The sequence below is a fragment of the Centrocercus urophasianus genome, unplaced genomic scaffold, assembly GCF_019232065.1.
Source record: "Centrocercus urophasianus isolate 14NV4802_14NV808 unplaced genomic scaffold, USGS_Curo_1.0 seq_11, whole genome shotgun sequence".
NCBI classification, from domain to species: Eukaryota; Metazoa; Chordata; class Aves; order Galliformes; family Phasianidae; genus Centrocercus; species Centrocercus urophasianus.
This window is the reverse complement of record NW_024884253.1, coordinates 30,952,816-30,970,038: the sequence shown is the minus strand read 5'-3', so window position 1 is coordinate 30,970,038 and position 17,223 is coordinate 30,952,816. Positions and strand designations below refer to the sequence as shown.

Below are 17,223 nucleotides of genomic sequence, written 5' to 3'. Positions count from 1 at the left end.
AAATAAAGGCGTCCTCAAAAGGTCACCTCCTGACAGATACTCCCACTGGAGAAGAATAGTCTCCAGCGTACCTGATGGCTGAAGCTGAGTGTTGTGAGGGTGGGTTCTGGCTTGCCAGAGCAGAGTGCACACCACATCCAGGCCATGACCAGCTTTCTGAATGACACCTGCCAATATAAACTAGATTTATGTTCAGGCTCAAGCATTAAATCAGGTCTTTCCAGAACCAGAGCTACTCTAAACAAATAAAATCTGTGAAGATGCTCAGAAGCTCTGCAAAATATTAAGTCATGGAGAAGGAATACTCAGTAATTGGAGATGGTCTGGGATACTTAGAATACAGAATAAACTATTGTATTTTTTTCCTCCTTTTTTTTTTTTTTTAAATATATAAAAGTAGTTCAAACTGAACAAGTGTTCCTGTTTCAGTACTAATGTATTTCTTTTCAATCCTAGGAATCCCTCCATCTCTTGGCCATATATTTTGTAAAGAACATTATTTCAAAAATGATGATGTGAAAGTTGCATTCAGGTGCATTCCACATAGTTACAGATGTAATATAATATAATGCAGAAGTGAAGTACACTGAATTAGGATAAAAAATAAAAAAATTCTTTTTTCAAAGTAGTCTTGAATTTATTTATTAAAAGAAAACAAGTCCACAGAACTTAGGGAATGGGATTTAAGTACCTGGGATGGGACATTCTTTTTTTCAAGCAATAATCAGCAAATGCCCCGAGCGGATGGCTACTGTCTTACTTTACAGGCACAGAGATCTTCTTGGTTTTAACTGGCTTTTTGTGCTTATCAATACAAACCACTACACTGAAAAGGAAAATAAAGCAACCCATTGCCTCATCCGAGTGTTTTCCACATATTCCTATTGTTGGAGACCTCTCTTCTGCCACGTGATGTTTCTTACGGCGCTTTAGGCAAAGTGTTATGATCTGAAATACCTGTCAGTCCTCAGTCTTACTACTTGCCAATGGGCTGTTGGTCTATGTTTGCCAGATTTTGTCCCAGCTTTCCAGATATTGAAAGACTACGCTTCAAAATGATCTTAGGAAGGAAGTCTGAAATCTATTTCAGGTTGGAAGATTGTGGAGGATTTAGCAGTAATCATATTACTGCACCTGACGTAACAGATACAGACAGAACAATGCCCTTCCAATTTGGGAACCTTTCAATCATCAGTTATACTTAAAACCATATCTCAAGAAAGATATTTCTTAAGAAATATAAACTTTGCAAGAAGCAGAATGGGAAACTTGAAAATGTTATACCTACTGTCAAAATTGTTTCCTAGTTCTTAAACCTAATAACCTACATTTCTGTGTGTTTCATCTCAGGACAGCATATTAAAACTACCCAATTTAGTGCTCCTTCTGTCCCCAGCTGTTTACAAAGTTAGTGCACTGAACAACATTTGCCCTTCCATCTTGATGAGACAGAAATTGCCCCTTCTCCTGTTTTCATTCTCAGTCCTAAATAGATTCTGCACAGACTAATGAATTCAAGGCAGGGGTTGGAAACAGGATGATCCTCGTTTTTATACAGGCATGGATTATAGCTTACTGTCCCATTATTAAACAAACCTAAAATCTCATAGCAAGGAATCTTATGACTTGTGCAATGTCACAGACGCAAGTATAGGTCTTAGTAAAGCAACCTCTGCTTTTAATATTTCAGGCACCATCTATACCACGAAAGACAACTCAAGTCTGGTCAAACTGCTATTTCCCTCACCTTTCATGAGCTTTAGACGTCAGCTGCATCACAGCATGGAATATGTAATGTAGTTCTTTGCATCACATCTCTTTCTTTACTATCTGCAATTTAACTCAGTTCTGAAGAATTTTCCATAAACACAGTCAAACAGAAGAAAATGGTGCAGTGACATTTGGGATGCCAGTAGCTTTCTTTAGCTTGGAAGGTAATGAGACATCATCACTTCATACCAAACCCTACTGTGTTTTAGGTTCTCAGGCTTCCCACCATGACAAAATGTACCATTTCACTTAAATTTCTTTTCTCCTGAAGCAAAAAGCCATCATTATGAACAAATGTTATCAACTTCATCAGATACTGGTAACTATTAAGCTGTGCCTACTAAAAACACCCAAACATACGCATGTTCCACAAATGAAGATACAGGAGGAACTTGAAAGGTTCTCAAGGATTTTCAAGAACATACATTTGTCTTTAGTACCTTTAAACATCTCTTTAAGGTTGGACCAGCATTAGAAAAGTGAATCAAAAACATATGTTAAATGCACAATATAATACAAACATTTATATATTACTCTGAAAGCTACACAGAAAACTGAAGTTTGAATTCATCTGCAAACATTTTACTACAACTACTCAGTATCTTATAACCAAATACAACCTTTAGTTAAAATATTTGTTCTTTAAATGGTGTTAATAACACAATTCTAAGCTTGTTATAAAGTGGTAGAAAAACATAACCTCATATTGTTTACAATATATATTTCGATTTAAGTAGCTTTTTAAACACATTCTTGCAGAAACTTAGAAGATATAGAATTAAAGTCTGTCTTAATGCTGTGTGTGTTTTGACATTAGGTGAAATTAATGATCCTTTAAATTTCACAGGAATGGTGTTTCCATGAGCAAACAGATATATCTGGAAGTACTCTCAGTTAAAACATACTGCCAACAAAAACGTGCACAGACAGTTACATTATGGAAAAGAATATGAAAAACAGTATTTCCACTTGCTAGCAAAAATTGGTTGTTTTTAGAATTTACAGAGAAGTTACCATCAGAATCACTTTTTGAAAAGCACAACAAAAGCAGCTGAAGTATCTGATCTGTGTTCTTTTTACTACAGATTTGTTTATACAATCTCCAATTTGTTGTTTAATAAACATCACTTTTAAATTGTTAGAACCTAAAAAACAAATGAAAGACTTTTACTTCACATATCCTCCGAGCTCATCATTCTCTTCTTTCATGCAGCAACCGTGCAGACTGAAAATGCTCTCGAGCAATCTTGTGTAAGCTACAGATTGTTTCTCCATCTGAAGCTGGGAGATGCATCACGTACTGTTAAGATAAGGAGTCCAAATTAGTCACAAGCTAACACTTAGTCTATTGCTTATATGTAGCATCTATCTCAATCTGCAAATTCTGCATGTCTTCATATGGCATTTTGAAGAAGATATCAGGTTGGCTATTAAAATGCTTTCCTGCAGGCCAGTGCTGAATTTTAGTGGAAACTGATAAACACTGACTGTTTCACAATGTAAGTCCTAGTGATATTAAAAAAGAAAAAAGGTTTAATAATCCTGCAGTTATTTAATGTTCAGGATATTAAAATTGCTAGACAGTAATAAATTTGAAGTTGAGGAACACTTGTGCATTTTGTGACATTTATGAACTTGAGAAGTGTGCTGCTAAATTTATAGCAGTTAAATTATTTTTTATCTCTTCAACTGTTTTTTAAGAACTTGAAACAATGACAATTTTCCAAATATGGCAGAGTTTACATGTATGTGTCGTGCAATGCTCCTGTGTGCAAGGCATTGTTTTTCTGTCCAAAGTGAGAAAAACAAATGAGTAAAAGCCATTATCACTCCTAATTGGAGCTATAAAAATTATGTACCCATATACACTGCAATCCCTAGGATGAAGTGGTAAATTAACAACAGTGGCAGGAAGCGTATGGCCATAATCTGCATGGAGCAGCTCTCCAGTAACAGTGGAATATGCCTGTCTTATTCGTTACCAACACCGACAACACGTTTCTTTGAGATAATATTTTGTGAAAATTAGGAGCTGTAGCCACGCTGCTGTTTTCCATCACAGTGACAAAATCTGAAATACTGTAAGACTACATGTAAAGTGAGTATGCAAGCATTTGTATGCTACTCATTAAGAACCAATCAATTTTCCTTAACAGATGTGCTTAATTTGAACTGAAAAATCAGCAATGGTTACATGATGTTAAGTGTGTATCACAGGCCCAGGTCTAAGCTCGTACTGAAAAAGTTAGCAGCTATTTTCTAGACTGTAGAGGTCAGCACACAGATGCCTCAAGTTTTCTGATGAGATGGCTTTCTTCCTTGTCTGTGAGCGTGAAATGAAGATCAAAAACCAAAAACCAAACCAAATCTAAGACCTTTAAAAAGCACTTCTTGTGCTCCTCAGAAAGCAAGAGAAGGCAGCAAAATCATGTAAAAGAATCATAAAAGTTATCCTAATCAGTTATCTTCTAGTTACTACAACTCTCTAATGTCTTCAAGCAGAAGCTACTTTGTGAACAGGTATCTGACTGAAGCTCCTTATCTACTGTATCTTCAACCTTCAGAGGTAAGCACCTTTCTGAGGAAAAATGGTGTCCACTAAACACGGAATGTTGTTCTGAACAAAACCGGCTTAAAAGATGGAAGTAACTTTGAGAAATTAATTCCTCAGCATTTATGATACATACACACAGCCTACTGTATGAAAGGCTGCAATTCTACCGCTGAAGAGAAAGTTAATTTACCCACTACTTTATCTAAACATAAAATGCTGTTGCTTGAGCTACTCCAGCAGTAAAAGGGAAGAGATAATTTCAGTCAACAGCATCGGATACCCTGGAGGAACTCTTGTGTAGCCAGGTTGGAGAAACATGCAGGTTTGTGCTCAGTAAGCTGCGTCGACAACCAAGAACTGAAATCAGATTTAAAAGTTGGTGCAGTGCCAGTCAGTAAGCTTACAGGGCATTCTGAATGAAGTACGCATGCAGATACTATATTTGAACTTTAATAAAAACAACTGTGTTTGCATGATTCTAGTCCTTTTTCTTGGAACAAATATCGTGTCATAATAATAACAAAAATTCGTTCTCAGTTTTTCAATCAGTAGTGAGCCTACCAGATGATTAATTATTAAAATAAACAGGACGATGGAAAAAAGGCACCAGCGGAAAAAAAGGCACAATGGAAAAAAAGGCACCAACTTCACATTGTCGTCATTTACCAATGTAAGCAATTTTGAACCGATAAAAATTGTAATTGCTTAATTGTGGATGTGTACTTATGTAATGTACAGTGTGTGTGAGTGTACTTATGTAATGTACAGAAACAAATATTTTCCTCAGCTCATAGATGAAAGCGCTTCCAATTGCTCCTGCCATTACCGAAATAAAATAGTTCATTTTGTTCACTAATGTAAAGGCAACAGTGTAGAAATAATAAATTAAATATAGTTGCTCTGCTTAAGTTAATCAGAATGTTAATCAGAAAAAAGTAACTCTACCCAATTTTAACCACCCCCAGAACACACATAGACAACATGCACAGTGCACAAAATGAAGGGACCCCAAGGATCATGAAGCTCTAACTCTCCCGCATCAGGCAGGGCCACCAACCTCCACGTTCAATACCAGACCAGGCTGCCCAGGGCCCCATCCAATCTGGCCTTGCACACCTCCAGGGACGGGGCATCCACAATCTCTCTGGGCAGCCTGTTCCAGCACCTCACCACTCTTCCTGTGAAGAACTTCCCCCTGACATCCAACCTAAATCTTCCTTCAATTTTAAACCATTTCCCCTTGTCCTGCTGTTATCTACCCTCTCAAAGAGTTGATTCCCCTCCTGCTTGTAGGCTCCCTTTAGGTACTGAAGGCTGCAGTGAGGTCACCCCGCAGCCTTCTCTTCTCCAGGCTGAACAAGCCCAGCTCCCTCAGCCTGTCTTCATAGGGGAGGTGCTCCTGTCCCCTGATCATCTACACAGAAAATCAAAATGGAAATGACTACCTTTACATCCCACCATCCCCAACTTACACACTTTTCCTTCCTTTTCCAACTTCTTCAAGTGGACTATGAGGTTGTTTTCTGCTGCTAGAAGTAAATTTTCAGGAATGTCCTAATGGGAACACAAACATATGTTTTGTATTAATTTAAGTATCTCCCAAATGTATATTTAGTACATTGATATTGTTTATTAATATAGCTTTTCCTCTTCTCATTACTGTCTTGTGCATTTAGCTATACAGTGATTAAAACCTGAAATGACTAAATTAACTGCAAACCATTTAAACTGCAGACTATACCACATTTCTGATTACTGTGCCCACTTTTTGCATCACACACTTTCGTAATTCAAGCTTTGGCCAACTCTAAGACTGCGTTCTTCTGAGCTTGGTCTACACTGGGTTGTCAATATAGCTAAGCGTTTTTCCACAGGTTTCGATGACAAAAATCAAAGATGCATTTCTCCACAGATACTGATTACTTATTTTTTTGACAATATTTGCATGGATTTTAATATTCTTTAACAACTAGCATCCATAAATGTGTAAGCAATTTAAAAATACAACTTCAGGAGGTCAAAGTATCTTAAAATTTCACACTGATAAAGTATGATATTATAACCAATGATAATAATATTTTTCAAAATCCCCTTCTTCTGCATTATCTTCATACATACAAAGCCTTCTTGTAGAAAATTAAAAAAATTCTTCTCCAAGATCTGAAGTAAGGAAGAAACTCCCTAGAAAATTGGCTCAATAAATTGTGAATCTCTAAAACGCTTTGAGAAAGATACACTTTTTGTTTTAAAGCTTTAGTAGTACTGGAAAAAAACTCTTATAACACAGTGACAGGAAAAATGGTTTGTGATTTACAGAAGCATAAAGATGGCTCTACACTTACAAAGTGCAAGAAGTAAATAGCCACAGATAATAGTACATCAGCAGTGCAAAGTGTTCAGTGTGACTTGCATTTTCTTCTTTGGAAACTGGGGCTTAGTAGAACCATGAAAAAATAGTTGTGAAGCTGTGACAGACCTCTTCACATACTACAGCCATTGACAATTATGATATCTTCCTCTGAAGCTAAAGTTGCATCTCTTTAATGTTTGCATCTTTTCTATTTGCTAAATGCAATAACTCCCACTTCACATGCACAAATCACTGAGGTTACATGAGGAATGAAGTAGGAATGCTTGTCTAATGACACACATGAGCTACCTGACTTCTGAGTGCAATACCTATCTCTGCAAAACTGCAGACCGATGAACGAAGACAGGTCAACAATTTACAGTAATCCCACACTTTGCACTTACAACCAAGCACTACAGCTGTATTTCAGCTTGGTCCTATGAAACCAAGCTTAAGGCTATGTAGTGGAATAAGAAATTTGCAAGGATCATCTGAGCTCCAATCCAATCCAATGCAGTGCTTAAACAGTGCTATTTAAAATACACATTTTGAACAGGCAGAAATCTTTCAATCTTTTTTTTTTTTCCCCTTCTTTTTTTAAAGCCACCATGATCTTCAATCAAACATTTAGGCTGCTATGTACAATTTTAGGAACATACTCTCAATTTTCTTTAGTTAAAGCTAAAAGACTTCCATCAGTAATTACCTTGTACACTATCTTCACAAGCTCTGAAGATGTATATGATTTTCCAGCATTCTTCTGGAAAACATTCAGAATTTGCTCTTCACGTGCATTTCGGTGAGAAATGTATCCTTGAATTCTAGCATTTGCATCACGGACCACTGGGCCATGACCTAAATTGAAACATATGCACCAGAGTGCTGTTACTTACATTTGGATTTAAGTATGCTACAGAATAACTGACTCATTCTTACATAAACTTTGGTAGGCTTCAAGAACTGTATGAGAGGAACAGCGCCTGTATGTATCACTCTGAGCATCCCTGGTGCAAAACTACAAGATGCTCTTCACGCTTCGCATGTTTTTTTTTCTTATAAAGGGATTGAAATTAAGTTTGAGTGCCTTCATCATAGTCCTATACTTCAATAGGATTTAGATGGAAGAGGAGAATCACAGAATCACAGAGTCACCCGGGTTGGAAGGGACCTCAAGGATCATGTAGTTCCAACCCCCCCTGCCTAGCAGGGCCACCAAACACATACATTCAGATCAGGTTGCCCAGGACCCCGTCCAACCTGGCCTTAAACACATCCAAGGACGGGGCATCCACAACCTCCCTGGGCAGCCCGTTCCAGGGCCTAACCACTCTCCTTGTAAAGAAGAATTGTAAAGAGAATTAGGAGATCTCAGAAGTCTGAATGTGCAAAGGGAATGCTTCTGATAAGATAAAAAAAAAAAAAACCTACTTTATACTGCTTAATGCAAGAAAAAAGAGTTTGCTACTGAACAGATTTGAAAGATGAGAGATTATTATATTACATCTGCTTGTCTCACCCTCCACATAGGATATCGGTATTGATTTAAATTGAAACTGGTCTCTATAAAGTAATGATTGAGGCAAAGACTCACGTATTGTACTACCATTCCTGTAACAAACACCAGCAAACACAGAGATGAAGTAAGTTAAGCTGCAAGAGATACATTTTCCATGACATATCTTCAGAACTCACTCATACACAGTGCTGCGTTAATATCTGTAACATGCTTCTTATAGCAAGGTTTCTTATATCTTTACTTGCATGCATCATCTAAAGTAGCAGCATCAGCTTCTGGTTCTGCCAGTTTAAACTCTCTCATTTTTTAAATAAAAATATAACTTTTCTTTAGAACTAAAATTATCTTTCCTTTAAATTTTAAAAGTTTAAGTTTAAAAGTTACTGGTTAGCATCCCAATCAGTTTTCTTTGATGCTCTTGGGCTGTTTCTGAAAAGTCATCATATTCTCTACTCGTAGTTCTTGGTTGACTGACCAAGTTTTTAGCTTTCAGGTAGTTTAAATTATGGCTTATTTCACCTGAAAACAGGCACCTTATAGAAAAAGAGCAAATAATTTTTCATAATCTGAATACCTGTGAAATAAAAAAAAAGCGTCAAAGAAATCTATGCTTTACCACGAGTCAAAAGTTCCTTAACTTGTACACTCACTTCAACAGACTTCAAGTAAAAAATTATCAATAAAAGATATCATAGAATCATAGAATGGCCTGGGTTGAAAAGGAGCACAATGATTATTTAGTTTCAACCCCCTGTTATGTACAGGGTCACCAACCAGCAGACCAGGCTGCCCAGAGCCACATCCAGCCTGGCCTTGAATGCCTCCAGGATGGGGCATCCACAGCCTCCTTGGGCAACCTGTTCCAGTGCCTCACCACCCTCTGTGTGAAAAACTTCCTCCTAATATCTAACCTAAACCTCCCCTGTCTCAGTTTAAAACCATTCCCCCTTGTCCTCCCTATCACTACCCACCCTCGTAAACAGCCGTTCCTCCTCCAAACATATCAAGTACTGGAAAGCCACAATGAGGCCTCCCTGGAGCCTTCTTTTCTCCAAGCTAAACAAACTCAGTTCTTCCTCATAGGAGAGGTGCTCCATGTTAAGGCCAATATAAAAATGTACTGTCACACATGCACTTATTTTTCATGATTTTAATTATATTTCATCTGAATTTATTTTTCCTTACAAAAGGAGCTATAGATATAACAGTAGCCCCTGTAAACACGTTGTCATTCATTAAAAAAAAAATTCAATTTAGAAAACCACTAAAATATACAGAGCAAGGACCATAATATCAACTGTCCACTTACATTCTCAAAAAGACAGCAGGCACAATAAAGTACTCAAGTACTTTAAGTACGTGAGTACTAAATGTCATAAAGCTTGGAACTGAATTTAGGTGTGGATCTTTCACACCTGCAATTTTCAGGGATAGCAACATAATTAACCTCACTAAAAAATCAACATCTACATAAATTTCAAGTATTTCTGAGTATTTGAAGGAGATATCTTAAAATATAACTATCTTTTAAAAAATAACTTAGACATTATGTCAGACAGCTTCATATTTAAGACCTCTGTATATCCCAGGTGATCACACATTTATTCTTATAGCATCCTGTAAAGTAGTATAGGTTCTCTTGTTTCATCCATGAGAAATGGGAGCAAGAAAGATAAAACTAAAAGAAAAGAATTGGCTCCTGAAGTCTTGCACAGATTTCTATCTACTGTGCCATTTCTTCTAAGCCGCCAAGTAGCAGCGTTTATTATTACAGGATAGGGCGCCCTCTGCTGGCCAAAAGGTCCTTTTCTGCTCCCAAGGATTCTCACCAACCACGAGCAGCAAAATACTGCAATGAGAACTTTGCCCGGAGTCATTCCAATGTGACAGTAAAACAATCTTCTGCTACGGTTTTTACTATAGTACATAGCAATAACATAAACAGTTATTTTGGCTAGGCAATAACTATCTTTTACACTATTGCACATCCATTTTATGATGTGTGGATAAAGAAACAAAGTTATAAATCATATCAGCACCTAGCTACCCATCAGTGAAAATGAGTAATATCCTACTGTCTTCCTAACTGCAAGCAGAGCATGAGCACATTCACAGCAGCGTTGCAAACGGTTACGGATAAGTGGGACAAACGTTCAACCTTGGTGAATGTGTAATCTAGATAAATAATGATGAAGGAGAGAGTGAGACACAGCAGATAGAAGTAATAAACCAAACACAAATTGGCATATGTGGGGTTTTTGGAAGACAGAAATTCAATTAGAGGAACAGATTGTGCTTTGCAGGTTTAAAAAAAAGAAAAAAAGTAGAACATTTAACTGATCAATATATCAATAATATATCAATATCTCAAATATTCTTAGTTTTACCACTAGTTTAGTCAATTACTACAAGCACTATTTATGTTTGTGTCAGCCTCCACATCCATGGATTACATAGAATAATATTTTTCTTAAATTGCACTTTAAAAAAAAAAAAATAGATCTAAGCAGTTTATGATCTTAGATCTTAAATATCTTCTATATCTGTATTAAAACACACAGAAGAGATTTGGCTATGTAGGCTAAACATAGTTAATGGACGTAGACAGAAATGAGAGTGTAGAAAGTCCCTCCAACTAGCTGAAAAAGATGAAACAGGAAAGGCCAGAGAAATTCCTGAGATGTAACTGAGGAAGAAAGTGAGGAGGTTAAACCCATTCTTCTCAAATAGAAATAAACACGTAGTTTATACAAAAAATAAACACATCTTCCCCAAACCTTGGGAATAAGAGGGAAAAAATGAAAAGCAGAGTTTTAGACTGAATCAATCAGCAGTTTATTTTTAGAGCATGATGTTTGGACTTGTTGGATCCTGTTCCTATTAAGCTCAGTCATTAACTAACATAACCATTTGACAGTTCTGCAGCCTGCCAAGATGAATTTGTGATTAAACTGTTGCAAAGGACAAACTCCTCTCTCAAAACACACTGCATAGTGACTGAGCACATGGGCTGCAGAGGACCAAAAGAAGAACTATTTTATTCTTCTAGGGTAACACTGGTGATAGATTGGTTAATGAAATAAAAGCCAACTTCTTATATGATTGCAGCAGTCAACAATCCTGGCTTCTGTATGCTTTTAATGCAGAAAGAACAAGAATCACCCTCAAAGGAAGAAATCACAGGAAAGAAAACTATTTGTCACGGAGAGATTTTTAAGTGTCACAGATGTCCAAGCCATTAACTCAGTTTAGCACCAGGCATACATTCAATATTGAACATGAATTGTTACATTAATAACGATCTTTGACTGTAAGAATTGATACAGTAAAAAAAAAAAATATATATACATATATATTTTAAAAATATATAAATAATCAAAACAGAACCACTAACCTGGATATATTAAATCTGGTTTCATTTGTAATAACATTCTCAAACTTTTCATGTAATCATACAGGTCTTCAATTACTGTTGTTCCTTCCCCTAAAATACAGTCACCAGAAAATATAGCATTTTCCTCTTCTAGGTGTAAAGACATATGATCATCAGTGTGCCCGGGTGTATATAAAACTCTGTTTAAAGAAAAACAACAAAAAAGTTTAAGACTTTCATTCAGCAGTCATACAGAACTACCTTCATTTCCAGATGCCTAAAACAACAGTGATAAAATCATACCTTTCTAAAGGAACCTACAGGAAGAATCACAAAAGGTATTCTACTGGGAATTTCTGAAGTGTCAGTGTAAACACAATGTTATTTTGTTTAATCTCAGTCCATTCTCTTATACCCAACAGAAAACACAGATGACCATCTATAACATTCTTTGTCTTAGTCACATCACAGAGGCAGTGCATTAGTGCAGCTAGTTAGTCATGTAAAACTTCTGTTGTAGAGGGTTTCACTGTGATAGTGAAAAAAGAAAAAAACAATGACAATTTGTTCTCAGATTGAAAAGTTCCTGACATACACATTGCACCTGGCAAAAAAAGGCAAAAAAAAAGTTGCTGATTCTCTGAGAAATTCCTTGTACATTAACAGACATAACACAAATAACATTCTGAATTCCTGTGTTTAGTTTACCCTGAAGGCCCCATGACACAGTGGGCAGAACTGTAAAATACAAGGACTGGTGGTCTTTTAGCAATTTTATGTGCAGGTCATGAAACGTCTGTAAGGTATGGATTTAAGATACCACAGCTTAGTGAAGTACTGTGTTAAAAGAAAATTAAAAGACACATATATAGTAATCAGAGCTGCTAAGGAGCTGCACTACAGTTTTTGAAAGGCAGAAATCCTCTGACTCAAGCTCAGACCAGCATCAGTGCTTTAATTCAACAGAATCTACTTGTCAATGGGATGCACAGAGCTGGTGCCAAACATGGCATATAACCTAATGCTAAACAGCCCCAGACACTTCAGCAGAGGGCCAGAAGCACAGCACTGATGCAACGGCTCTCAATTCTGGAATACCAAGTGCTGTGGAAAGCAGGTGAGTCATCACCCTGCTGAGGCAACAGAAAATCAGGTGAAAGGCTTTCCTAATGGAGCTTCACCAGGAAGTTTCAATACTAATATGCAAAAAAACCAAACATGAATGAAACTAATAGGGATTGGCATCCTCCTTGAAAAATTTAAAGTTGCTAACCAGAAATGAAATGTACTGACATTGTTGCTTTAGAACCACCAGGGAGGGCATCTATGAGTATCCTTAGCTAGTAGAGATTACATGCTCTTAACCAAGTATAAAGGTTGGTTGCATAACTGCATACTTCAAAACGTACCACCTTCAGATTTGTTTGGAATCAAATTAGAATTTAACAATTTAATGCTAAATACTTATTGTTGCAATGTTTCCTTTAGAAGCATTTCATTATGTTCACAGAGATCATCATAAACATCACCAAAGTATCAATTTCACATCATAACTATGTATCTAAGAGTAAAGACAAGTTACATAAAATTCTGCATGGTTCTTCCCTCAGGAAATATTTCTCAAGGAAAGCATTTCTCTGGTGAGGCCAAAGACTAAAGGCTGATTCCTCATAAGAACAACTTTTTTGCATAAACACACCCTGCTGAGTCATGACAGGAAGTCTACTTGGGTAAATGTTGGCAGGGTCAGACATTGGATTGTATGTATTACATATATGCACCAGATTTCTGAAGAAACAAATGATCAAACAAAGCTGCAGAAATCACTGCTTACCTGAGTGTGGCTCCCTCTGTCTGTATCACATCCCCATCTTTAAGATATAAATATTTATATCCTCCATCTCCTATTATTTCTTCACAGTGAGGGACACGAGGAAGCTTACAGATGCGATATTCAGAGTCTATTTAAAGAAAGCAAAGAAAATAATGATTCATATTTTGTCACTAACAAAGCTAATACTACAGAATTACTTATGCTTTTTGTAGGTGTACTATAAATTATTACACTGCCTGATAGCAAATCTTCAGGTAAACAATGGTAACCAGTAGTTTTATGCTTATAAAATAACTTTCTTATAGAGCCAGAAATACCGAGTAGTGAAGGCTCTGAATTTTATATATCATACTCTGTACCAGCAGCAATTTTGAAGAGTAAAAAGCAAGAGTGAAATTAATACATAACTATGTATAAGCAGAATTCCAATAATCATTACATTTTGAAAATGTTGTTCCTTACTGACTCATCAAGAGCAAAAAGATAAGTGTGTAAAATAGCATTCGAGTCCAACATCACGATTCACAGAAGCACTATGCAACATTTTTCTAACACTAAATGGTTTGACATGAAACCTCCCTCAGCATCTTTCATTCTAAATTGTGCATGCTTTGATCGCCTTGGCTACAGACAGCACGCAATCCCAAAATTAGGCACTTATACCCCTTGCAAGTCTTAAACTTTAAGGAGTTAGTAAGATTCTCACTAAGACATCCATGCTGGTTTCAGTATTGCCAGAGCTTTTTTGAAGATATGCATCTGGCAACTCAACAAGATCTGATAAAGACTGTGACAAAGTCCACTGAAGCTAAGATGAGCTGCATTATCTACATTGCTTACTCTGTTCTATTGATAACTTCTCAGCTATCACTACAGAATATGCACTTGACATTAGAATTTATCATAAATAACATCCCTACCTTCTTCTCATGATTTGAGGCCTAAAAGTTTGCCATGGTCTACAGTATGAAGTCTCAATGTTAAGCATGTTCTTTTTTTTTTTTAAAAAAAAGAGATTATTTATTGCTTTTTACACAAGTAAAAATAACAGTCAGTTTGTCATGACTGTCAATGCAGAATGGAAAAAGCGCTGTGTTATTCTCATGTCTTCTGATAACATGCAAATTGCTCATTATTCACTTGTAAGAAAAATTCTTTGTGAAGTTACACGCAGGTATTGAAGAAAAATACAGTACTGTAATTATGAAATTCAGATTATTAATTGTCTCACTCTACACATTATAGTGGTACAGTGAAGTTGCATGTGGATTATGTGGGAGATTGCAAAAGATTATTCCAATTGTTGTACAAAGAATAAGTCGTTATAAGTTACTTCTTGCCACATATCTTGCAACAAGACCTGAAAGTTGAGGCCTACCATTCAGGATGTTTGTGCAGATGTCAGGTATTCCACCGGTATGATCACGATGCCAGTGTGTCACCAAGATCTCTTGAATTGAGATGTTGAACTCGGACAGGGCCTGCTTCAAGCAGCCAATATACTCAGGAATAGCTGGCTCGCCTGTGTCAATGAGGATTCTTCTACACGTGGGCAAAGAAAAAAAAAAAGAAAACAAACAACCACAGAGTTCAGAGCCCTTGTGTGAGTTAAACAATGTCTAAAAATAAAGGAAAAAAAGCAACCAACAGCACTGCAGTTACTGAGGCAACAGTAGCTATCCCCAGCTAAACTTCACTACTGTTTCAGATTTTTAGTCATTAGAAGCAACACAGTTTTCAACCCTCAGTCCTTACACACGATCACAGTTTACTTCCACCACCGACACAGCACGGCCTCGGCTCCACCACCCTTCCCATGGGCTGCACCACAGCTCGGGCAGTCCGACCCGGGTTATTACACTCACACCGCCCAGCCCCGCGCTGCGTCGAGCTCCGCCGCCGGGCCGCTACCTGAGCCCGGTGCCCACCAGATAGGTGTTGGTGCCCTGCAGAGTCATAGGCCCAGGGTTGCAGCCCAGCACCCGCACCACGCGCGACGACAGCCGTTCAATACGCGGCAGCAGCGACGCCATCTCCACCGCTCGGCCTTCCCGCCGCCGCCGCCACCAGACAGCCCGCGGGAAGGCGGAAGCGGCGCTCCGCCTCGCACCGCCCCCCGGTCCCGCTCCTCCCCCGGAGTGCCCCTGTGCGCTGCGGGGCGGCGCCGCCACACTCCGACGGAACGTCCTTGTGAGCCTCGGGCGGTCGCCTTTCTGTTGGCGTTCTTAGAGACGTTGCAGCAGGCAGCCTCCCTCCTTAAAGAGCCTGCAAAAGGAGGAAAAATGCGATTATTTGAAATTAAAGCAGGCAGTACCACGTTGTAGGCAACTTCAGCGGTATTGCAGTCTCAAAGTCTGCATTAGTTTCATTGTTTATACATATAAAGGATCCTATGTATTACATACAGCCTAAGAGTTGTAAGTTAACTCTTATAGTTAAGCAATGTTATGAAATAAATGTAATTTTAGAAGTAGTAATAGAGATACAAGACAGAAAAGTGTTCTGTGGTAGATTTTTTCTTTTTCTTTTTTTTTTTTTTTTTTTTAACTTAAAATTTTAAATGCTCATCATATGAAAATATACACAATCTGAGGCTGTCTTAGAGGGTTTGCATAGTCAGATTTGCAGGCCATATTCCCCTTTCTGAAGGGGCACGTATCCCCAGATAGAGTCTTGAGAGGCATGCTTCCAGAAGGCTTGTAAGATACAAACAATGCAGTGTGTCTTGGAACTGAAAAACTAAACTACAGACTTTCACAGCAAGTGATATATGCTACATATACAAGGAAATAAGTTGCTGGAGGGTTCACATGTAATAAAGGTCTACACGTTTCCATCTATGATAGACTGGTGTTCCCCGCTCCTCTGCGATGTCTCTCTTCCCATTTCAAGCTCTCATTCTGCTGCAGATCCATCTGATATACTTAGCTTGCTGGGCAGCGGCGAGGCAGAGGATGTCAGCTGGCAGGGAGGCAGCTCCAACGTAGACCTGGTTACCTGCCTGACCTTGTTCTACTTGTTGGTGTCAGTACGCAACTCACCTCTTCCAGCTGGCCTCCAAGGTTAGAGAACAAACACTGTTGTCAGCTGCCAGGTCAGACAGCAGCACTGTGTCTTTGCTTTTCAGGTGCCAACAGCATGCTTGCCTCTATGCTGTTTCAACAGTGCTAATTTAGCTGCATGTTAGTGCACTTAAAGTGCTAACCAGCCCTTCAGCTGTTCAAACAGTATGAATTATTTTCAGTCCCTCATTCAGCAAAACAATCTGTTCTGTGATGTACAAGATGCTTCCTAGCAGCATGTTGTGCAGGTCTCTGTATGCAGCAATTCAAAAAGCCTACTCCTGGGCATGGACTTTAATAGCAGTTGTTAATTGCTAGGCATCAAAACAGTGACAGACAGCAATTGGACCACAGTGCAGATACTGGACAACCCTATGTTTAGATCTTCAAGCCAATCTCCATTATTCATTTGAATTATTCCTATCAAAACATTGTTTACTTTCTTTTTTCTTCTTCAAACTCATGGAAGCATGATGCACTGATATCAAAAAAAGATATTTTATGTGGAAAGAAAGAGGCATTTTTGTGTGCATGTGTGCTACTGGAATAAGAAAGACGCACTATATACAATATTTCAATATTTCAATATCTCAATATCTTCCCATATAATTTCCCAGTCTTGTTTTATAAGGACATGTGACTAAATCTGAATTTACTCATGAGGTACTCAATTATGTTGACTTTGTAGCACCCACATATACCCATTTGCTGGTACATTCAACCCATTTTCATTCCCTAAGTGAAGTTCAGTTGCTCTGCCATTA

General features: G+C 37.9%; 1 protein-coding gene across 1 annotated transcript; it reads right to left on the bottom strand.

The window, feature by feature from the left end:
* Positions 1 to 615: 615 nt before the first annotated feature.
* Positions 616 to 15,473, bottom strand: LACTB2 (lactamase beta 2). The gene is made up of 7 exons (XM_042840090.1): positions 15,309 to 15,473; positions 14,776 to 14,939; positions 13,398 to 13,524; positions 11,585 to 11,763; positions 7,381 to 7,529; positions 5,797 to 5,878; positions 616 to 3,070 (listed from the first exon to the last, which is right to left on the bottom strand). Exons 1-7 carry the CDS (start codon positions 15,428 to 15,430, stop codon positions 3,027 to 3,029), a joined length of 867 nt encoding a protein of 288 aa, XP_042696024.1. The 5' UTR covers positions 15,431 to 15,473; the 3' UTR covers positions 616 to 3,026.
* Positions 15,474 to 17,223: the final 1,750 nt, after the last annotated feature.